General features: G+C 41.9%; 1 protein-coding gene across 1 annotated transcript in view; it reads left to right on the plus strand.

Moving 5' to 3' along the window:
* The window catches only part of LOC126188288 (eukaryotic translation initiation factor 2-alpha kinase-like), a 231,877-nt gene extending 227,806 nt beyond the window's left edge, over nucleotides 1-4,071 (plus strand). The window contains exon 16 of the mRNA XM_049929872.1: nucleotides 2,875-4,071. Coding sequence (XP_049785829.1) covers nucleotides 2,875-3,081 — 207 coding nt within the window. The 3' untranslated portion in view covers nucleotides 3,082-4,071. The remainder of the gene's footprint in view (nucleotides 1-2,874) is intronic.
* Nucleotides 4,072-24,518: the final 20,447 nt, after the last annotated feature.

Genomic DNA, 24,518 nt, shown 5'->3' on the forward strand with positions numbered 1-24,518 from the left:
CTCTCTCTTCCCTCTGCCCCTCCCCCTCTCTCTTCCCCCTACCCCCTCTCTCTCTTCCCCCTACCCCCTCTCTCTCTTCCCTCCCCTCTCCCTCTTCCCTCCCCTGTCCCCTCCCCTCTCCCTATCGCCCCCTCCCTCTCGCCCCCCTCTCCCCCTCCCTCTCGCCCCCCTCTTCCCCCCCTCTCTCTCCCCTCCCCTCTCTCACTCCCTCCCCCTCTCTCTCTTCCCTCCCCTCTCCCCCTCCCTCCCCCCTCTCTCTTCATTCCCCTCTCCCCCTCCTCCCTTCTTCCCCCTCCCTCCCCCCTCTTCCCCCTCCCCCCTCTCTCTTCCCCCTCCCCCCTCTCTCTTCCCCCTCCCCCCTCTCTCTTCCCCCTCCCCCTCTCTCTTCCCCCTCCCCCATCTCTCTTCCCCCTCCCCCATCTCTCTTCCCCCTCCCCCATCTCTCTTCCCCCTCCCCCATCTCTCTTCCCCCTCCCCCATCTCTCTTCCCCCTCCCCCCTCTCTCTTCCCCCTCCCCCCTCTCTCTTCCCCCTCCCCCCTCTCTCTTCCCCCTCCCCCTCTCTCTCTTCCCTCTCCCCCTACTCCCTTCTTCCCCCTCCCTCCCCCCTCTTCCCCCTCCCCCCTCTCTCTTCCCCCTCCCCCCTCTCTCTTCCCCCTCCCCCATCTCTCTTCCCCCTCCCCCATCTCTCTTCCCCCTCCCCCATCTCTCTTCCCCCTCCCCCCTCTCTCTTCCCCCTCCCCCCTCTCTCTTCCCCCTCCCCCCTCTCTCTTCCCCCTCCCCCCTATCTCTTCCCCCTCCCCCTCTCTCTTCCTCCTCCCCCCTCTCTCTTCCTCCTCCCCCCTCTCTCTGCCCCCTCCCCCCTCTCTCTTCCTCCTCCCCCCTCTCTCTGCCCCCTCCCCCTCTCTCTCTTCCCTCTGCCCCTCCCCCTCTCTCTTCCCCCTACCCCCTCTCTCTCTTCCCTCTGCCCCTCCCCCTCTCTCTTCCCCCTACCCCCTCTCTCTCTTCCCCCTACCCCCTCTCTCTCTTCCCTCCCCTCTCCCTCTTCCCTCCCCTGTCCCCTCCCCTCTCCCTATCGCCCCCTCCCTCTCGCCCCCCTCTCCCCCTCCCTCTCGCCCCCCTCTCCCCCTCCCTCTCGCCCCCCTCTCCCCCTCCCTCTCGCCCCCCTCTTCCCCCCCTCTCTCCCCTCCCCTCTCTCACTCCCTCCCCCTCTCTCTCTTCCCTCCCCTCTCCCCCTCCCTCCCCCCTCTCTCTTCATTCCCCTCTCCCCCTCCTCCCTTCTTCCCCCTCCCTCCCCCCTCTTCCCCCTCCCCCCTCTCTCTTCCCCCTCCCCCCTCTCTCTTCCCCCTCCCCCCTCTCTCTTCCCCCTCCCCCTCTCTCTTCCCCCTCCCCCATCTCTCTTCCCCCTCCCCCATCTCTCTTCCCCCTCCCCCATCTCTCTTCCCCCTCCCCCATCTCTCTTCCCCCTCCCCCATCTCTCTTCCCCCTCCCCCATCTCTCTTCCCCCTCCCCCATCTCTCTTCCCCCTCCCCCCTCTCTCTTCCCCCTCCCCCCTCTCTCTTCCCCCTCCCCCCTCTCTCTTCCCCCTCCCCCCTCTCTCTTCCCCCTCCCCCATCTCTCTTCCCCCTCCCCCATCTCTCTTCCCCCTCCCCCATCTCTCTTCCCCCTCCCCCATCTCTCTTCCCCCTCCCCCCTCTCTCTTCCCCCTCCCCCTCTCTCTTCCCCCTCCCCCATCTCTCTTCCCCCTCCCCCATCTCTCTTCCCCCTCCCCCCTCTCTCTTCCCCCTCCCCCCTCTCTCTCCCCCCTCCCCCCTCTCTCTTCCCCCTCCCCCCTCTCTCTTCCCCCTCCCCCTCTCTCTGCCCCCTCCCCCCTCTCTCTTCCTCCTCCCCCCTCTCTCTGCCCCCTCCCCCCCTCTCTCTTCCCCGTGCCCCTCCCCCTCTCTCTTCCCCCTACCCCCCCTCTCTCTTCCCTCTGCCCCTCCCCCTCTCTCTTCCCCCTACCCCCCCTCTCTCTTCCCTCTGCCCCTCCCCCTCTCTCTTCCCCCTACCCCCTCTCTCTCTTCCCTCTGCCCCTCCCCCTCTCTCTTCCCCCTACCCCCTCTCTCTCTTCCCTCCCCTCTCCCTCTTCCCTCCCCTCTCCCCTCCCCTCTCCCTCTCGCCCCCTCTCCCCCTCCCTCTCGCCCCCCTCTCCCCCTCCCTCTCGCCCCCCTCTCCCCCTCCCTCTCGCCCCCTCTCCCCCTCCCTCTCGCCTCCCTCTCCCCCTCCCTCTCGCCCCCCTCTCCCCCTCCCTCTCGCCCCCCTCTCCCCCTCCCTCTCGCCCCCCTCTCCCTCTCCCTCTCGCCCCCCTCTCCCCCTCCCTCTCGCCCCCCTCTCCCCCTCCCTCTCTCTCTCTCTCTCTCTCTCTCTCTCTCTCTCTCTCTCCCTCCCCCTCTCTCTCTCTCCCTCTCTCTCTCTCTCCCTCCCCCTCTCTCTCTCTCCCTCTCCCTCTCTCTCCCTCTCCCTCTCCCTCCCTCTCACCCCTACATAACAAATGAGGCCCAGGATCTGAAAGGTGGCAAAAGGTTTATCTTTCACCTTTTAATAGTGCCTCCTTTCATGTAGACATATATTTCTCATCTTCATTTGACTGTAATTAATAGTGATATCAGTTAAGTAATATTTGTGGAATTCATTTTCATTTCATGTGAAGGCATGTCTAATGAACTCTTATTACAATCTTTTTGGGACTTTGCTTAGTGACAATCTCATTAATTGGCAAATTCAGAAATTTCTTAGTTGAAAGACTCCAAAAAAACTCCCACTTAAGTCAGTGTTACATTTGACAGAGAATAGTTTTTAAATGAAGTAGTAAAAGACACTGCTCTTTATTGTTTCAGTACACGCTGTTACGACTTATGTTGTCCCACATACCTGAAGAGCGACCAACAACGTTTGGAATAAGGGCTCGGCCACCGCTTGTCAAGTTTTCAGAAGGCAGATGGCCAACTAGTGGAGATGATGCCTTACATTTCAGTTTACCTTCTCGGATGAAAACTAAATCATTTTCTAATAGTTCCAGTGTGGAGTCGTGGGATGTTACCTAGTACTGTAGTAGTGTGTGGTCTGAAAAACTGTTATTACGACTTCCTTATTTAAATGTTCTGCAAGTACTAGATAAGCAAAACTGCTGTAAATAGTGTATATAGACTTTTTGTATATATTTTTGTAGAAAAATAGCTGCCCAAGATTTTAGAAACTATTTTACACAGAGGAATTGCGCAAGGTTGCATGAGTGACAGTACGAGAAATCTACGAAGTGCTAAATCCTCACGAGGAAATTGGAGAACTTTGTATTGCATAACTAAGTCATAATGTGCCTTCCCTATATATCAACATTATGAGAACAGTCTCAAATGATATGGGCTATGTCACATTCGATAAACAAGACTGTTTAGTTGTATTCAGCTGGCCTGAGTTGTTTTACATTCCATTGTCAGTAAGTGCCAAAACAGCACTGCAGTTTGTGCATCAGTATTGTTGTGTATTACTTTTTGTTTAATACTTACAGTTTTTGTATTTGTGTGTGCAGCTGAGAAGCAACATCCTTTTCACTTAAAATTCATCTGCCATGCTCCTGTAGGACAGATAGATACCACCAAATACAACTGGTAGTTGTTTTGAGGAAAAATAATGCGTTCTAAAGCCATCAGATCATTCTTGTCTAAGATTTTTCTAATTGCAAAGAGAGTGTGAATGCCTCTTTTGCTCACTATCTTACCACCTTCAGAAGAGTTAGATAACATAAAAGTTGATTTTCACAGTTACCTATCTTCTTTTTTTCCATGCTTCGTTGAATGTTATTTCGTATGATTGCTGTAATTTTAATTTGGTGAAAACATACAGTCACAATAAATTAGATCTTTTAGTACTTAATAGCTGGATTTGTTTCAGCACCAGCAAGCTTTAAGAACAAGTCATTTCACTTAAACTATCCTCTGACTGACACACACATTGGTTTGTTCAAAAGCATAAATTTTATTGTTTTTTTTTTAATGAGTAAATTATTTTGATGATGTATTGCATCAAATGCAGTGAATAAAATGTGGATAAGTAAATAGGCTAGTCTAAATATTTCATCTTGTTTCCTTTGGCTCAACATATCGTACATTCTACTTTCTGGATTTTCTTTAGCATGCATTATTTTTGAACAACAACAACAACAACAACAGTCTCTGGCCACTGAGGCTGGTCTGCATACAGCAGCTGTGCCTGATGGGAGGAGCAGTCTGGGTGGTGGGAGTGAGAGGGATAGCAGGGTAAGGGTTGGGCAGAATTGTTCATAATATGAAAATGGAGTGCTCTAAATTAGTTGTGCAGGTACCTTTGCAGATTCTCACTGCTTTAGTTACAGTGGTTACTGCACTCTGTAAGTTGTGGCTTTGTTCAGTTGTATGTAGTGTGGCTAATTTATGAATAATTCAAAGGCACGCTGTGAGACAGATTTGTTACCAATAGGGATCCTTTGATAACACATCCTGAGGCATTGAGGAATCATCAATTTGGTAATGGAAGGAAATGGTGGGGTGGGGGGAGATGAAAATTGTAATTGGAGACCAAGGCTTGAATACAGCAATCATGTTCAAACTATGTAGATTGTGGTAGTTGTGCAGAGATGATGAAGCTTGCACAGGACAGACTATCACGGGTAGTTGCATCAAACCAGCCTTTGGACTGAAGACTACCTCCTCCACTGCCACCGCCACCACCACAATGACGACGACGACAACAACAGGTACGGTCAACTCGGGAATGTTATGTAAATGCTCCGTGAGCTTAAATGGGAATTGCTGGAGGGAAGAAGACATTCTTCTTGCAAAATGCCGTTGAAAACATTTAGACAACTTGTATCTGACACAGATTGCAGTGCGATTGTACCAAGACCAATAGACATTTTGCATACATACTGATATCAACGTACATCTTGCATATGGACCATGAGAGCAAGATAAGGGAAATCAGGGCCCATATGGAAGTATATAGACAGTTGTTTCTCCTTCACTGAATTTCCAAGTAGAACAGGAAACAGAATGACTAGCAGTGGTACAAGCTGCTCTCCAGCATGCACTGCATTCTGGCTTGTGGACTGACTGTGTATATAGATTGCTTTGGTTTGTTAAGCTGTGATTTTGATGAATGAATTTAAGAAACTATATTATCAATCCTTTGGATTAACAATCACATTTCGCTGCTTTCTTGGGTTGGTCAGTTCTGAAAATACAGAAGGTTCACATATAATTTTTAATGCTTGAGTGGTATTAACAGTGTCTACAGAGAACATAAAATATTGACTGGCTCACATTAAATTTGTTAAACACATCTCTAACACTAAATTAAAGGAAAGCAGTTACTAATTGCTCTCTATTTACAAAAGTTCGCAGATGTGATACAGGCTGTAATACAAAAACAAAAAAATCTAATAATAATTCTTTAAGTCTTCTAGCAGGTCTCAGTTCACAGTACATAATTACTGCAACATAAATGTTGAGATGTTGAGTGGTAACATTTATATGCAATGGTACGCTCAGTCCTGAGAATGATAATTGACAAGGAGTGGAATAACGTAATTATATCTGTGCACAGTGTGAAATAAATAGGAAATTAATGGTTCAGTATTACTGTGATATCTGCTGTATTGAAGTGCTGAGCAGAGAAATTATTATATCATTCGTGATACCTGAGGCAGAAAAATACAGTAAAAAGTTTTTGATTACGAATTCACCAGAGAAGGCAAGGCTGGAGTTATGGAAGAAGTCGACGCCTCACTTGCAGACGCCAGAAGGTGAAGAACTACCACCGGGACACAACGAGAGCTGGCTGGTGTGGAAATCCTTACACAGATTACGATCAGGAGTTGGATGATCCAGAGACAACCTGAAGAGATGGGGCTTCATAACAGAAGATACGTCCTGTGATTGTGGACAAGAACAAGCCACATGCTCCAGTGCCTTTTGTGCCCTACATCCTGCACGAAGGTTGATCTCCTGCAAGCCACTCCAAGCGCCTTGGAGGTTGCGAAGTTCTGGGCACATGTAACATAAATACAATTTGTGTATATATATGTACATATTTATTGATGTGTATGGCTACTGTAAATTTGTATGTTTCTGATTCGAGAATAATAATTATGAGGCAGTTATTACACTCCCTGAAGACAGTGTACCTAGTTTGTTTAAGATAAACTGTGCTTAACAATTACACTGTTTCTGCCAATATAACTCGTACTTCATAAGCATTCATCAGCATCACATCATTATTATTTATGTATTAATGGCCTACCAGTCTTCTCAGGAGAGTCAAATTTTCTTAACAATAATTCATGCATAGTTTTTTTTTTTTTTTTTTTTTTTTTACCTTAAGGTATAGTGTGTTCAAACTAAGAAAATTTCATGTTACTTATATTAACACAAAAAAGTGTATTTCTTGTTTGTGAATCTTAATAGCAAAGAAGTTTCATTAGACGGTTCAACAATTACATATAATTCCAAATAAATAATAATAACAATAGTGTTACAAAACAGCAGTTTCTATCGGTATAACAGGTGCATTTCTCATGTGGTTTGAGAGGAGTTCAGTGGAGCTCAATTAAATAAAAAGTATTATCTTGCATAGCTTTATTAGTGAATGATACAGAACATGTAATAAATATTTTAGGTTTACAAGTCTAATCAGACAGAAGTTGAGTTTGTAGTGTGGTAGTGACATCAGCACTATAGCCAGTGTATCCTGTATGATGTAAACTTGCATCTCAGGCAGTTGATTAAACAAAACTTCATATTCTTGAACTTTTGTCTTCCAAGGAAGAAGAAAAAGTTTAGTAATTTGGCTGTGTGAAATCCAGTACGATGCACAAGCATCAATGTAATCATTTAAGCAAAGTACATTTGAATCCATGAATACCTCTATGTACACAAGAATTACCTCACTGTCAAATGCTTCTGTAGAGAAAGTTTGTTAATTTTGCTTAATTTATGTTAAACAGAATAAGCTAATACATTTCCAAATATTCTGGATAAATGTTTTAATGCCATGGTACTGAGATGTTGAGTGATCACTGTGAAAGACATGGAGATGCTGCATTCTCGTGTAAGACAGTGTTATCAGCAAGAGACAGAGTTGAAAGGGGCGTTTTTGGTCTCCATTTGGTCAACTGATTAAATCATACAATACCCAGACTTCTGGGGCATGAAGATGTAACAGTAGCCCAGTGTTGGAATGCATGGGAAGGTGAGGGCAGTATACCATCAAGGTTCTGGTCGACCACATCTGACAACTACACAGGAGGATTTCCATACTGTGCACCAAGCATACTGCATTCCCTTCACATCTACGCCCACCAACCAAAAATGAGTAATGGATGGCCTGCAACATTCTGTATTGTCCAGCATTACTGGCAGCAGCTGGACTATGATGTTACCATCGTGTGCATATGTTGCCATTAATACCACTTCACAAAAAGCTTCATTTAAGTTGGTGCCATGACTGGGAAGCATGGACTGCTGATTAATGGTATTACATTGTGTTCAGCGATGAGTTCTGGCTTTGCACTAACCTGGATGACAACCATCAATGAGTATGGTGGCAACTTGGGGAGAAATCCCATTCTTCCAATGTTCTGGAGAGGCACAATGGTGTTACTTTTAGTGTCATTGTACGGAAAGTCATCAGGTATTACTTAAGTTTGGAGCTGATAGTGACTGAGGGAACTCTGACAGCAAAATGGTACATCATGGACATCCTGTGGCCTTATATTTTTCCTCTCAAGTGACATTATCAAGTCCCCATTTTGCAACAGGACAATGCCTGTCCACATGAAGCACGTTTGTCTATAAACTGTATATGTGATGTTGAAGTACTTCTGTGGCCAGCGAGATTCCCAGATCTGCCCCCGAAAGGACGTGTGTGACCAACTCGGTCGGACACCACCATCCCATTGCCAATATCCAGTTAAGGACAAATTACAACTACTATGGGTCAGTGTGCCTCACTAGAGTATACAACAGCTTTATGACATCATACTGATTCATTCATGCATCCAGGACAGAGTACTTTCAGCCTGATAACTGGGTTCATACTGCCCTATGTAATTACTGAAATAAGTTCACATACCCTTTCAACCCATGAAGTTTTATTATGTTTGCTCCTCCCCTTCTGGGTACTTCACATTTATGGCAGAAAGTGTAACTTCCAAGTTATTAAACTTACTGGCAGCTTAAAACTGTGTGCTGGACCGAGACTTGAACTCGGGACCTTTGCCTTTCTCGGGCAAGTGCTCTACCGGCTGAACTACACAAGCACAACTCGCGACCCATCCTCACAGCTTTAATTCTGCCAGTACCAGGTCTCCTACCTTCCAAACTTAACAGAAGCTCTCCTGTGAACATTTCAGCTCTCCTGTGAACATTTCAGAACTAGCACTCCTGGAAGAAAAGATATTGTGGAAACGTGGCTTAGTCACAGCCTGGGGATTGTTTCCAGAATGAAATTTTCACTCTGCAGTGGAGTGTGTGCTGATATGAAACATTTTTTATATAATTGCACACTCTGCTGCAGAGTGAAAATTTCACTCTGGAAACAAACCCTTAAGTTGATGGAATGTATGGACATCAAAATCAGGATGACTGGACACTGTTCCTGAATATGGGTCTGGCATCATCTCAACCATAGTCCCACTTTACCTATTTACCAAGAGACTAACTGGATAAATTTGTTATAAAACACTATATTGTGTTCCACTTAGCAGCAACCTAATATCATTCAAACAAAATGTTGAAACTCACTAACATTGTCTAGCAAGTTCAGTTTTTTACTCTTATAATAAGTTGCCTGTTTTGTCAGTTTGTTACACACACACATGTAAATTAATTTATATGTTTAATAGATAACAGCACATCCTCCACAGCAAATATACAACTGGCCTTGCTACTGGGAAATGTTGAACTACCGCAGCTCAAAATATGAAGAGTGCAGTAAAATTCAATGCAGAACCAGTAGAAAGAATAAAATGACACCTGTTAATGATTTCAGTTGAAATTACTACAGACTTGAAACATAAATGTGAATAGTACGAGGGCTATCCACAAAGTACATTACGTTTTGGAATTAAAAATAAAGTATTGGAAATTTTTTTTATTATATACAGATGAAAGCCACACTTAAATACTACTTTTCGACATAGTTGCCATTTAAATTAAGGCTCTTATCGTAGCGATGGACGAGCTTGGAAATTCCTTTGTCGTAAAATTGGGATGTTATTGTCGTGTAACCACTCAGCTACAGGCCTTGCATTATGAACAGGTGCTCGATTGTGTTGAAAGATGCAATCCCCATCCCCGAAATGCTCTTCAAGACTGGCAAGCAAGAAGATGCTTAAAACATCAATGAAGGAAGGCCTGCGCTGTGATAGTGTCATGCAAAACAACAAGGGGTGCAAGCCCCCTCCATGAAAAACATGACCACACCATAACACCACTGCCTCCAAATTTTACTGTTGGCAATACACACACTGGCAGATGATGTTCACTGGGCATTCGCTATACCCACACTCTGCCATCGGATCGCCACGTTGTGTACCATGACTCGCCACTCCACACAATGTTTTTCCACTGGTCAATTGTCCAATGTTTATGCTCCTTACACCAAGTGAGGCGTTGTTTTCATTTACTGGTGTGATGTGTGGCTTCTGAGCAGCCGCTTGACCATGAAATTTAAGTTTTCTAACCTCCCACCTAACTCTCGTAGTACTTGCAGTGGATCGTGATGCAGTTGACGACCCTCCTTAACTGTCCAGTCTCTGTCAATCAACAGACAAGTCGGCCTGTAAGCTTTTGTGCTGTATGTGTCCCTTCACGTTTCCACTTCACTATCGCATTGGAAACAGTGGACATAGCGATGTTTAGTAGTGTGGAAATATCGCATACAGACGTATGACACAAGTGACACCCTATCACCTGACCACGTTCAAAGTCTGTGAGTTCCGTGGAGTGCCCCTGGGCAGATTTTGTGTGAGAAATTTTCATAGTACTATGTTTCCACACTTACCAACGTTCCACTTTGCAAGTGACCAACATGTCACCAGGAAAATCCACAAACTACTGACAGCGGTCTGTGTATGCGCTAATACCAACTGTAATATTTTCAGATGATTATCTATCAAATATATTTTACCTGATGCATGGAACCATGTTCACATTGATTGCCAGGAGAATTTGTGTTTGGTGCAGTACTTGGTAATAAGAAATGTAGTATGTACTGCATAAGTTAACCAACATTTGATGTGTTTTTTGCCTGCAATGTCAGTAAGTTCATAGTGATAAAAAGCAGCAGAGAATTTTGTGGGCAGGGGTACAAGAACAGTGATTTATAGTACTTAGACTCGTATATTGTTTCATACACATTCCGTTTCTCGAAAGCTGCTTGATCCTGAGAGTTACCTGCAAAGGCCTGACACTGAAAGTCCTTCTTTCTGGATGTAATATACCTCATCTGCCAATTTCCACTCCACCATAGGTCTCCTACAAAATCATACTGTTATCTGCCCCTCACACTTCCTTAGTTGGTATCATCTGCCAAGCCAACATCAAAGTGCAACAACAGGCCAGACTTCACCTAAAAAAACTATCCCATCTCCTAAACTACTTAAACAGCTGTGTTTCCATTTCTGTCCCAACTGCTACTCCTCTCATACAACTTAGGTTTGGCCAGGCTTCTTAACATCTCCCAGCCCTCACAAGTGCCTCCCAAAGCTACAGTAACCCATCATCACAAGAACAAGCCCTAACACTACACTGTTAACCTCTAATCTAAGGTCCTCTCCCCTCCTGAATCATCTGTATTTTCCAAGGATCTCATTTTCCGCCCTAAACCTGCATTTCATTCTGCTGGTTTAGTTAAGGACCTATTTTACTTTGCAACCTAGTCTAAAAACCTTTCCAAGATCAAGCCTGACATTGAACCCTGTCTTAACCTGTATCAGTCACAATCCCAACTTGATCAACCAGCACTATCTCAAAATCACCCCTTACATACATTCCAAGAAATGGAAGCAGTGGTTGGGAAGGGAGTGAGACAGGGTTGTAGCCTCTCCCCGATGTTATTCAATCTGTATATTGAGCAAGCAGTGAAGGAAACAAAAGAAAAATTCGGACTAGGTATTAAAATCCATGGAGAAGAAATAAAACCTTTGAGGTTCGCCGATGACATTGTAATTCTGTCAGAGACAGCAAGGGACTTGGAAGAGCAGTTGAACGGAATGGACAGTGTCTTGAAAGGAGGATATAAGATGAACGTCAACAAAAGCAAAACGAGGATAATGGAATGTAGTCTAATTAAATCACGTGATGCTGTTGGAATTAGATTAGGAAATGAGACACTTAAAGTAATAAAGGAGTTTTGCTATTTGGGGAGCAAAATAACTGACAATGGTCGAAGTAGAGAGGATATAAAATCTAGACTGGCAATGGCAAGGAAAATGTTTCTGAAGACGACAACAACAACATGCAAGCTTTTTGACACTTCTACCTACAGCATCTGCCATTAAGACCCCATTGCTGTGATACACCAGGACTAAGACCTCAATCCTTCTTATCCCACACAAACCCTCACCTTTTACATTGTTCCAAGGGACCATAAATCCAGTCACCCTGGCCATCCCATAGCTGCTGGCTTCAAAGCACCCACTGATCATATATCTGGCTTAGTTAATCAACAACTGCACCCTATAGTGCAAAGACTTCCCTCTTATATTAAAGACATTAACCAATTCATATACTGTCTGAAATCTGTGCTCATCCCATTCCTACCACGTCTTGCTTGTCACCACTGATGCCACATCACGCTATACTAACGTTCCCCAGGTACATGGTCTGTCTGCCACTGAACATTATCTCAACCATTCCCCACCTGATTCCAAACCAATGACATCCTTTGTGCTCATATTAAGCAACTTCATATTTGTGAACAACTATTTTACTTTTGAGAAGCAGACATACGGACAGATCAGGGGCACAACAATGGGAACCAGGTTGGCTCCTTTCTATGCCAACCTTTTCATGGGTCATTTGGGGGAGGCTTTCCTGGGATCCATGTCTTCGGCTCCTGGTTTCGTTTAGATACACTGATGACATCTTTGCCATATGGACTCATGGTGGAGCTACCTAGGCATGCCGAACTTTTATCGGCGGAATCTGCTGCTTACAGCAGTAGTTCAAGAGCTGCCGACAGCCATGCTGGCGGACCCAAAGGGTAAAGGCAGTTCGACAATTACCTGGATGGATGACATGATTGCGGCATTTGAGAAAACAAAACAAGCAATAGCAGACGTGGGTTGTAGATACATCCTGAGCCGAATGCACTGTTGGCTGTGGTTGTAGATGTGAGCCAGACAGCGATAGGCGGCGTGCTTCAACAATGCGTTGATGAGGCCTGGCAGCTGCTAACTTTCTTTTCTAAAAAACTGACCACCTCGCAAAAGAGATGGAGTGTGTATGACTGCGAACTGCTGGCGATGTACACGGCTTTCAAATACTTTCGTCCTCATGTCGAGGCTCGCGGCTTCATAATATTTACAGACTACAACTTGCTGACATTCACCTTCTGGCAAAATAATCTGAACTGCTCGCCAAGGTAACACAGTCAACTGCTATACACTGCCCAACTCACCACAGATGTTCAACACATTTCCAGTGTCGACAATATCATGGCGGACCCTCTCTCGCATCAGCAGCATCTCTACACTGGACTGCGTGGCACTTGCAGAAGCACAGAGGTCAGACCGAGAGCTGCAAGACCTGTATACAACAACATTGCCATGTGACCACGGCCAAGCCACGTCCGTACCTGCCTCTGAACTTCTAATGGCAAGCATTCGAATCCCTACATAGCCTGAGCCACCGGGTACGAGATCTACGCTCTGTCTGGTTCTAGATCGCTTTGTGTGGCCGGGAGCAAAGAAGGATTGTAGAGTGTGGACAAAGTGTTGTCTCCAGTGCCAACACAGTAAAGTTGGTGGACATATACATGCACCAGTAGGTAATTTTCCCGATGTCACAGTATGATTCGCATATGTGCATGCTGACATCATTGGACAGCTGCAGCTTTCAAACAACCAACGCTAGCTGCTCACCATACTCAACAGATTCACTCGTTGGCCCTAAGCAGTACCAATAGATAATATCTTGGCCAAAACCTTGACGCATGCCTTTGTGTCACATTGGATATTGCTCCACATCACCACCAATAGAGGCAGACAATTCGAGTCTGAATTGTTCACAAAACTGTCAGTACCTTGCTGTATGAATCATCTTCGGACAACCAGCTACCACCTGGAAAGCAATGAAATGGTGAATGATGGCATCATACCCTAAAAGTAGCCCTGATGTGCCATGCGACTGGGTGGACTGAGGCTTTACGCACCGACTACGCCAGCAGCTCCTGCAACACGTGTATGTGTGTGTGTGTGTGTGTGTGCAAGTGTCAAATTTTTTTGAGTGCGTCTGTGGTTCCGTGCGCGCTGCTAGAGGCGCAGTGTTTGTTCGCAAGAAGCGCGCATCATTTACTCCATGTCTTTGTTACCTTTTGTATGTTAACTATTCAGTTTTTTTTATCTCTAGTATGTGTTCCTTTCATGTGTGTTTAGTAAGGCTAGCAACAAGGAGCTAACTGATCTCGACTAGACCATAGCACCTTATCAGAATCGTGAGCACTGTATTTTAGCGACGCACGCAAAAATAAAGTTCCATTATTTACTAAACTAAGCATATTCTAGGGTGCCCATCATTTCTGTAACAGGCATGGCTGAGTCGCACGACCTAATTCATTGACGTCGTGGCTAAAATCTTTAACAAAGCTTCTGCAAGATATCTGGGTATCTAATTCACACAACATTCTTACTGCTTGCTTCTGGTGTGTGAACAAAGTAAGCTACTTACAATAGGTGCACTACCCTAGAAGATAATTCCATAAGACAGTAGGGAGTGAAAATATGGAAGATAAGTCTACATTATTGTCTTTCAGTCAGCCCAGTGGATGATGATTCTAAGGGCATAACATGATGAACTAAGCTTCTTGATTAGTTTATCTTTGTGTTGACACAATTTTAACTTGTTATCCAACTGGATCCCATGAATTTATATACTGTATTTCATACAGCATGTGGCTGTCAGTGTCTACCTCTTATGCTAAAAGTCATTACTGATTGTTTGAAACTGCAAGATTCTTTGTGAGATTAATACTTAAACTGTTAGCTATGAACCATTTGTGGGCCTTTTCACTTATTATTTGAGCACTGTGTCTCAGTATTGAGCTTGGACCTTTGATTGGTTTGCTTTTGCTTCAGCAAACATTACATGTTTCGAACAGCCCTTTTAAGTCGTTGGAAAATCATTTATGCAAGTCAGTACCAAGTGTGAGGCCAGTGCTGGTCCCTGTGGCACTCCCCATGTTGTGCACCAAATTCTGAAGTTATTTACATGCCCAAGATACAGTCTTGTAATGAGACACTTTCCTTTTTGTTAAGGAGGTTATATCCAATCCATCCAAGAGGGATGCCATTAATGACATAACACTTTACCTTGTGAAGTAGAAATTTCTGTTCCACAGAACCTGAAGCTTTGACAAGTACACAGAATATACCAACAGGATAACTTTTCTCGTTTAGCTCTTTTAACATACATTTGTGAGGTGTTGTATTGCATTCTTTATGGAGAAGCAGTGGAAATTTGTTCACCTATGTTACTCAATCTGTATGATGAGCAACCAGTAAAGGAAAACAAGGAGAAATTTGGAGAAGGAATTAAAGTTCAGCGAGAAGAATTAAAAGTTTTGTAGGAGTGCTGATGACACTGAAATTCTGCTAAAGATGGCGAAGGTTCAGAAGAGCAGTTGAATGGCACAGATAGCATTTTAAAAAGAGGTTATAAAATGAACTTCAACAAAAGTAAAACGACGTTAATTGTACGTAATCGAATAAAATTAGGCAATGCTGAGGGAATTATTTTAGGAAAGGAGACACTAAAAGTTAACTATTTGGGCAACAAAGACTTAGAGACAATATGAAATGCAAACTGCTTGCAGTAAGAAAAGCACTCCTGAAACAGATAAATTTGATGACACCCAATATTAATTAAAAATTAGGCAGTCTTTTATGAAGGCGTTCGTGGAGTGTAGCCTTGTACAAAAATCAAATATATATATATATAAGCGGTTCAGACGAGAGAAGAATAGAAAGTCTGAAATGTGGTGCTGGAGAAGAATGCAAAAGATGAAGCAGCAGGCTGAATAACTAATGAGGGGATACTGAATAGAATTTGGGGGGAAAAAGAAATTTATGGTACAAATTGACAAAAACAATGGATTGGTTGATAAGACACATCCTGAAGCATCTCTGAATGACCAAGCTTGTAATGGAGGAAGATGTATGTGTAAAACTGTAGAAGAAGACCTAAGCATGAATAGAGTGAGATGGTTCAAATGAATGGCAGATGCAGTAGATACTCAAAGATAAATAGGCTTGAACAGGAGAGACTAGTGTGACAGCTGCATCAAATCAAGTTTAGCACTTCTGGCCACAACAACAACAACCACAATAATGCAACACTTTTCATCAACAAACAGCAAGAAGACCTCAGCATTTTGTCTGCTGCTTCAGCAACGATTTATGTAGAATTACACCACAATGAACTTTCGTTTCGTATCTAATATTCTTGGTTTCGTAATTTTATGTAAAACGGAATTTTTAAAACGGCATTAACTTTTATGAGAAAAATCAAGGAACTACAGTCGGGCTTAAGATGAAATTTGAGATTCGGTAAGGTCCAAACTAGACCACTGGTAACGATGAGTCGTGTATTTATGTCTGTACTCTGCAGTCAGTGTGGTATGTTTGACCCGGAATTTACCCACCTCCTTTCCATACCACCTGAGCTTCAGATAATCACGTTGAAATATATTTTGATATAGTACATGTGTCTTAGCCGCCATTCGCATGGCGCACTGAAATTACGTACTGTAATTATTTATTTATTTTGATCCGTCTTTGAGCATTTTTATGCAACCAATGTCGTCCTAGGGAGTTTACATATATTGTACAAATATACTGTATTGACATAGTTAGAGTACGCATACTAATAATGATACAAGGAACATAAAATAAACACTAGCGAACAATTTATTAAGGTGGGTTCACACACGCTTCTAATGTGGCGCCACAGATTGTGGCTTGCAGTAGTGGCTTCGTGAGCTACCTTTCACGCAAGACGCCACAAATTCTACGTAGAAGCACAGTTTTCAATTGGTGTCAGTTGAAATCATATGGGTGGGTAAGAACGTTATAATGCAGGTTACGGCCTTAAAGTTGTGAGTTCCATATCCTGTGATACTGTCACAACATGGATCACCGGAACAAGAGATAAATAAATAAATAAAATAAATAAATAAATGTGACAAGAGTTAAGTACAAGGAGGATGAAACCCAAAGGCTAGATCCGAAAACAGATTTCGCACAGGCATAAATCAAGGGAAACAAATATATTTATAAAATAAATGACACTCAGAGACGAAAATGCTGTCTGCAATGAAAAACTACCCAACAGTTGGCATGTAAATACCATCGAGCCACTCTTCCGGGATTTCAGAATCTGATTGTATTGTTGACTTAGGCAATTTGACTAACCTAAGTTTTAGTCCAACAGCTGTCACGTCACACTTTGGGGCTATTTCCTGGATATAATCCACAATTTACACAATGTTTTGACTAACAAATTACGAAGTTTATCTGACTCGCTTTTTTTGGTTACATATATTAAGTTTCTTTATTTATTACTTTGTGGGATATGTCATTGGTTTACACACACACACACTTGCTACTCTTGTTGTTCTAGAACCTGCGAAAGTGTACCTTCCGACTACTGTTTTCACTTTTTCAGAAATAAAGTAAAAACAAATTACTGCACGATAACTGCGACAGGATGCTTGTATTTCGCAATACTGCGGCCATGGAGTGTGGGTGATAGGGAAGTGTCGCAAAAAAAGTACAACCAAACTCAACTTTTTGTGGTGTGACAAATGTTGCGTATCTTAAGTTGCGCCACTTAAAACTGAAGTTCACACATGGAACTGCAATGCATCTGCAGTATGCCACTAGCTGTTGCGACACTTTTGTTGCGTGTGTGAATCCGGCCTAAAGTCCACACCCTAACGGAATCCCTGTCAGATTCTAAACTGAATTTGCAGCTGAGTTAGCCCCTCTTCTCACTATAATCTATTGAAGAACCCTCAAACAAAAAACCGTGCCTAGTTTTAGGAAAAAGGCGCAGGTCACATCTGTCTACAAGAAGGGTAGTATAAGTGATCCACAAAACTACCGTGCAATATCCTAAACATCGATTTGTTGTAGAATCTTAGAACATATTCTGAGCTCAAACATAATAAGGTTTTTTGAACAGAATGACCTCCTTAGTGCCAACTAGCAAGGAATTCGAAAACCTCGATCATGTGAAACCCAACTCACACTTTTCTTACATGAAATATTGAAAGATTTCGATCAAGGCAACCAGACAGATACTGTGTCCCTTGATTTCCAAAAAGCTTTTGACTTGATACCATATCTACACTTATTGTCAAAAGTACAATGATGTGGGGTGTCAAGTGATATTTGTGATTGGATTGAGGACTTTTTGGTGAGAGGATACAGCTTGTTATCTTGAATGGACAGTCATTGTCAGATGTATAAGTAACATTGGGTGTGCTGCAGGGAAGTGTGCTGGAACCCTTGCAGTTCATGTTGTATGTTAGTGACCTTGCAGACAATATTAATAGTAGCATCAGACTTTTTGCAGATAATGCAGTTATCTATAATGAAGTACCATTTGAGAGAAGCTGCATAAATATTCAATCAGATCTTGATAACATTTCAACATTGTGCGGAGAATAGTAACTTGCTCTAAATGTTCAGAAATGTAAAACTGCGCAGTTCTAAAATCGATAAAACGTAGTATCCTATGACTATAATATCAATGAGTCACTGTTGGAATCGGTGAACTCATTCAAATACTTGAGTGTAACACTTTGTAGGGATATAGAATGGAATGATCACATACTTTCAGTCGTGGCTAAAGCAGGTAGTAGTGTTTCATTTATTGGAAGAATACTGGGGAAATACACTCAATCTTGCTTACAAATCACTCATGAGACCCATCGTAGAATATTGCTCAAGTGTATGGGAACCATACCAGATATGACTAATATGGGATATTGAACATATACAGAGAAAGGCAGCACAAATGGTGAAGATTTGTTAAATCCCTGGGAGAGTGTCACAGAGAAACAGAAGGAACTGAACTGGCAGATTCTTTAAGACAGACGCAGACTATCCTGAGAAAATCTATTAATGAAGTTGAAGAACTGGCTTTAAATGATTGCTCTAGGGGTATACTACAACCACCTACATATTGCTCACACTGTGATCATGAGTATAAGATTAGAATAATTACTGCGTGCACAGTGACATTCAAACAATCAATCCTCCCCTGCTCCATACGTGAATGGAACAGTAATAAACCCCATCTACCATGCACCTCACGGTGGTTTGCGGAATATAGAAACAGGTGTATTTGTTATCATTCACTTTATTTTTCCGCTGTTCTGTTGTAATTTAGTTTCTCCCCGCTCAAAACCCCAACATTTCTGAGCTTCACCCATTTGAGTGAATAATTAGTATTTAAAATTAACACTTTTTTATAATAGTACGACTTCACCGTACACTATTCTATAGGCCGAGCTACAGTATGGAACCGCACGACCGCTACGGTCGCAGGTTCGAATCCTGCCTCGGGCATGGATGTGTGTGCTGTCCTTAGGTTAGTTAGGTTTAAGTAGTTCTAAGTTCTAGCAAGACCACCTACAATAAATCAGACCTTAAGGCAGATATCGATAGTTGACAATATGGTGGCAATCGTGGGGGAAACAAACCAGCGTGCTTGTGTTTCCATAACGCGTGTGTGTAACATTGTATACACGACGTTCAAGAGAAGCGAAAGCATTTATTACTAGCTGTTATTTATGCTATATGCTGTGAATGTCGTCAAAAGTGCTACGCTAGTATTTATTTTCTATATTCTGTAGTAAGTTCGGCATAATTTAAAGTGTAAACTGTTCTTGCGATGGGTCGTAGTAGTTGTGTACCAGGATGTAAATCCAATTACGGCAAAACATACGATACCTCAACATTTAAGTTTCCCAAGGAAACAGCATTGAGGAGCAAATGGATTAAACTAATTCATAGAGATAATTTTGAAGCGAACGATAAAGCTGTGGTGTGCATTAAGCATTTTAAACCTAAGTTTGTGGTTAGGGAAGACATTTTTCCTGTGGAAAATAGTGACCCAACACGTTTGCCACGAAAAATACCAAAACTAACAAATGTTGCAATTCTAACCATCTTTCCTAATCAACCTTCTTATCACACTGTACCAGTTCCTAAGCAAAGGAAGAATCCTGAAGATCGTGTTCAACAGCTACAGGAACGTGATGAATGTAGTTTCAGTAAGTGGTGCGAAAATGACAATATACCTGGCTTTCAGCGCTTTAAAAGCGAAGTGCAGAAAAGGAATGTTTGTCCATTTACAATTTTAGTAAAGGATGACTACGTATCTTTCATTAAATTAAAGGATGATTCAGTCAGTGATGTGCCATTAGTTTCAGTGTGCTTCAAGATATCAAGTTCCTTGGAAGTAAAAGTGTTTCACAAAAATGTGTGTTTGCCTACGGAAACCTTGAAATGGATACTACAGTCTGGGGAGGAAGAAAACTTGAAATGTGACAAGTGGACGAAGTTTGATAATCTGGTGAGTCACCTAAATGGTTTCACAGATAACTCTACTGGCACCATTGACAAGATTATAATTTTAGTCAATGTTCTCAAACAAGCACTAAAAGCTGGTAGTGATTTTGACGCTGAAATAGCACCTAAAATAGAATTTGTTTTGGAGCAATTACAACTCGCAATAAGAAAGCAAAATAGATATTCTCCTGAGCTTTTGATATGGGCAGCAACCATTTGCTTTTCATTTCCTGATGCCTACCGTCACTTGAGAAAAACAAATGAATTAACATTACCTCATCCTGTCCATTTAAGGCAGTTTCTATGGAAAATGGGTCCAAATAAACCTTGTATTGGTCCATCACAGGTAGCTTTTTTGAGGGAAAAAATAAATTTCTTCAGGGAAGTGACAAGGTAATTTCAGTGATGCTAGATGAAGTTTATGTTAATTCAAAATTCTCTTATAAGGCAGGAAAGGTACTTAGTGTTGCTGAGAATACTTCAGATACTACAACAGCAGGTACAATGCAGGTTTTCATGGCATCATCTTTACATTCTGATTATAAAGAAGCTATCTTTCCTGATACTCTACTGAAAATGACAATTGATGTATTAAAGTTAATGCATGAACTTCAGTATGATGTTATATGCCTGGTAACAGATAACCGTAGCACTAATAGAAAAATGTATCAGCTTATGTATGGTGGCACTTTACAGCCGTGTATTACAAATCCAGTCGCTCCATCCAAATTTCTCTGTCTTCTGTTTGGCGATGAGCATCAGAAATAACTGGTTGAATGCAAAAAATGAATAATTCATAATGCCAAATATTGAGGATACATTTGCTTTCATCAACACCTTTCTACACAGTGATGAAGGGAATGCTGCATGTTAATATACCGTCAGTGAAGCAAAGTTTTCAGATTTGAGGAACCTGTTTCATTCTGAGAAAAATAAACTGTTGAAACTTGCCCCAAAACTAGTGAGAAAGGCAGTATATCCAACTTCTGTTGAGAGACAGAATGTTACCCTTGCTCGCAGTGTTTTTGATTTTAAAAATGTGGCACCACTAGAAATTTTGAAAAGTCAGGGGATTGTGATTTCTGATGGTACTATTCAATTTTTTGAAATTAATCATTAAATGGTGGACAGTTTCTAATGTACAGCATCCCATGAAAGGCAAATACACATCAGATGATAATTCTAGCCCAATCACTGGACCTACTGACTCCAAACTTGTGTGTCTTGAAAATTTGAAAAAATTTCTTAGTATCTGGCATGCATTGCCTACTCATGGAAAATTAACCAATGAAACATACACTGCTTTCTCTCATACACTTGCAACAACAGTTCATTTATGCAGATACATTTTTAACACTTAGAACTGGTCCTATATTCTTACAGCAAAATTACGAACTGATGCTTTGGAAGCAAGCTTATAGAAGGCTAAGTGACTGCACATGTAATGTTTCAGTTGAGCAAATCTTGGAATCTGAGAGGAAACTGAAAGTAATAAGTCTACTAAAGCTCAGATCTACTAAACATGGTGAATTTACATTAAATGATTTTGCAGCAAAAGTAAATTATAACAAAAGTATGAAAATTTAGATAAATTAGAACCTGGTCTAGAGGAACTAGCAAACATTCCCATGATGGATGAAGACTTGAAAGTCTTGGTTTGTATTGTTAGCTACACCAGCAAAACAGTACTTGAGAAGCTGCAAAAAGGTGGAAAATGTTCAGGCTGTGAAGAAATGTTGTAGACACAGGATGAAATTTTTTTGCAGTGTGAAACCAAAGAACTCCTTTCCTATTTCAACCAACTGAACCATGGGGGATTGAAGTGTCCTTCTTCTATAATGATTTCCTTGTGTTGTAATATATATAAACTTTTTCAAGTTCTGATTAGCAGCACATATGAACCAGAATTCCTAAAACTTGAAAATCAGAGAGATGCAGTACTTGCCTTAGGAACTGCATTGTGTGAGAATGCCGTTAGTAACCTCAGTGATGTGTGCAAATGTGGCATTCATTTAAAGACAATAATCAAGAAAAGTATTAAAGTGCTTTCAAATATTTTTATTAATAATTACACAAAACTGTTGAATGAAAAGTGTGTTTCAAAGGAAATTGCTCGAACACTAGTCAAACAAAAAAGAGGAACTCATGAAGACATTGCAGCCTAAAATAACAAAACGCAAAGTGGCCAAGCTGAGCAGCAAATAAATCCAACAGGTACTCAAAATCAAACACTTCTAACATATTATGTAATGACAGTGACTAGAATTAACTGCATATTGTTTAATACAATTTTGTGCTTTAGTTACACGCTTCATTTATTATTGCTATGTAGCTTCTATTGTGCAAATATGCGTCCAAATATGCCATTTACATGTGTTTTGAAGTAGTTTTTTGGATTTGATTTTGAGCTGCATCTCATAATTTTACTTCATCATAGTTCTTATTACGTAATTTGTGGCTTTAGTGACAACTTTTTATTTAAGTTTGACGATAGAAAAATACATAACAATACATTTCTTATGCAATTTAGAATCTACTTTCCATTTATGAAGTTTGTAAATTATTCGTATTAGGGTAGCGCTGAAATACTTGGCCTCAGACGGCCGCCATCTTGGTTTCTGTGTTGTGGTCTGATGTATTGTAGGTGGTCTTGGTTCTAGGGGACTTATGACCACAGCAGTTGAGTCCCATAGTGCTCAGAGCCATTTGAACCATTTGAACACTATTCTATAATGCAGTTTAATGGTTCTTAGTGCTCCTATACTCGTGTAAACTACGATAATAATTCTAATCAGATAATGCCTTGCGTAAATAAATATTCACATTAAATGTGAGTTTAATTTTGTCACACGCTGTATTTGTTTGATTACGAATATGGTGCATTCCTTTCATACAATGCCTCTATGTGGCGTCTTTGCCTCAAGTATGATGTCATTGCTCAAAGCTGACTAGTGTAATCAGACACTAGAATTCATCCAAGTTAAAAAATATAGAAGTCCAGGCACTCCTACCACATGCTACAACTGTGCATATTCCGTATCTAGATTCCTATTCTGCTCTTATAACACAGATATATAGCTCTTATTGTATGATAAATGTGGGTGGGCTTATGTGGATAACACTAATAACTGAAGAGCACAAGAGCTATGTACTACAGCTGAGGAAGCATTACCTTATTTGCTAACTTTCCTCTTAATCTTACTGTGATAAACTTAGCCCAAGTAAGCATAAATAGTTCACAGGCTTCAGTGAGCAATGGTAGGTCGGAGACAATATTGTTGCTCTGAAGCATTAATGGCCCTGCGATCCTAATATTTTCACTACAAGACGGAAATTTGTTCTGACACTTCTATGGTGTTTAAAAAAAAGGGGCATTCCCAATAGAAAACAAAGTAGTACAATATTTCTGATATTTACGCAATGTGACGGAGTGAAATTTGGCCACTACTGTTTTATCAGAACGTTTTGCAACACGAAAAATCGATCTTTTGTCTAAAACAGTACAAAAGCTTTTAATAAAAATAAAACACCCCTGTATATGATGACAGGCCCCCAGGATGCCGCAAAATTAAGATTTATTAAAAATAAAAAATTGAAACAATGAGTAACTAGAGGGTTGGAGCACTTATACCCAGTTTGAACAAGATACCCTTGACAAATACTGAGGCAGTGCAAAAAAGACTCAGACACGAGGTTTTCCTACCCTGCACCATTCAATAGCAAATAGTCTACTTGGATACTTTGAGAAATACCAGAACAAGACACTCTACTGGACAAACCCAATATCACAGGTGGACATTAGAAAAATTTTGAAAAGTCGTTTACCATCGCACATTAGAGAAAAATTAGTCACAACACCTGAGCACAACACTGAATATTTTCTGCCAGTGCTAGATTCTATCGACTTAATCTATGATGAAAAACCTGTACCCCACAGAGCAACAGAAAATCAGGCACAACAACAACATAATCACGTAAATCAGTCAGTAAAACGTGATTTAAACACACATCAAGGTTGGTACACACAACAACAAAGTTAAATACCCAGAGGTAATGAGTACGCTAATGGGAACGGAAAAAAAACAAACAATTTAAAATAAATTTCCAAAACAATTGGGATAATTTCAACGCAAGAGCGTATTTACAATTCACCATCACAAGGCCCTACGCCGAATATAAATAGAAAGTGTCAGCCGCAGCAGTGGCCGACGCGCGGGCAACAATGCCATGCCTTACGCTGTACTGTAGCCAACCTTTGAGCAGCAAAATAACTGCACTGCAGCTAACGACACAAATTGGCGAAGTACACACACAGTGCAACTAACTGAAATTTCTCCAGGTAATGAACTAAGTCACACTATGCTGTCGGAAAACACCAACTGGTCGTAGTTAAGCCCCAGGCTATTGACCGCTCAGGGAGTGAGGGCAAGGCAGAACTCAAACATGTTTCATAAGATATGACAAACGAGGTAACATCAAGGATGATTTGTATCAGCATGAGTTGGATCCAGTAGATAAAGTCAAGGAAGAACAAGTACAAGCAATCATTAAGGCGAAAGTATTTAACATTGACACGCAGTTAATTTTAGATACAGGTTCAACTAGCAACCTAATGTCAAATGCATTTTTTTGTGAATTGAAGAAGAG

Source organism: Schistocerca cancellata, chromosome 5 (assembly GCF_023864275.1).
Source record: "Schistocerca cancellata isolate TAMUIC-IGC-003103 chromosome 5, iqSchCanc2.1, whole genome shotgun sequence".
Lineage (NCBI taxonomy): Eukaryota > Metazoa > Arthropoda > Insecta > Orthoptera > Acrididae > Schistocerca > Schistocerca cancellata.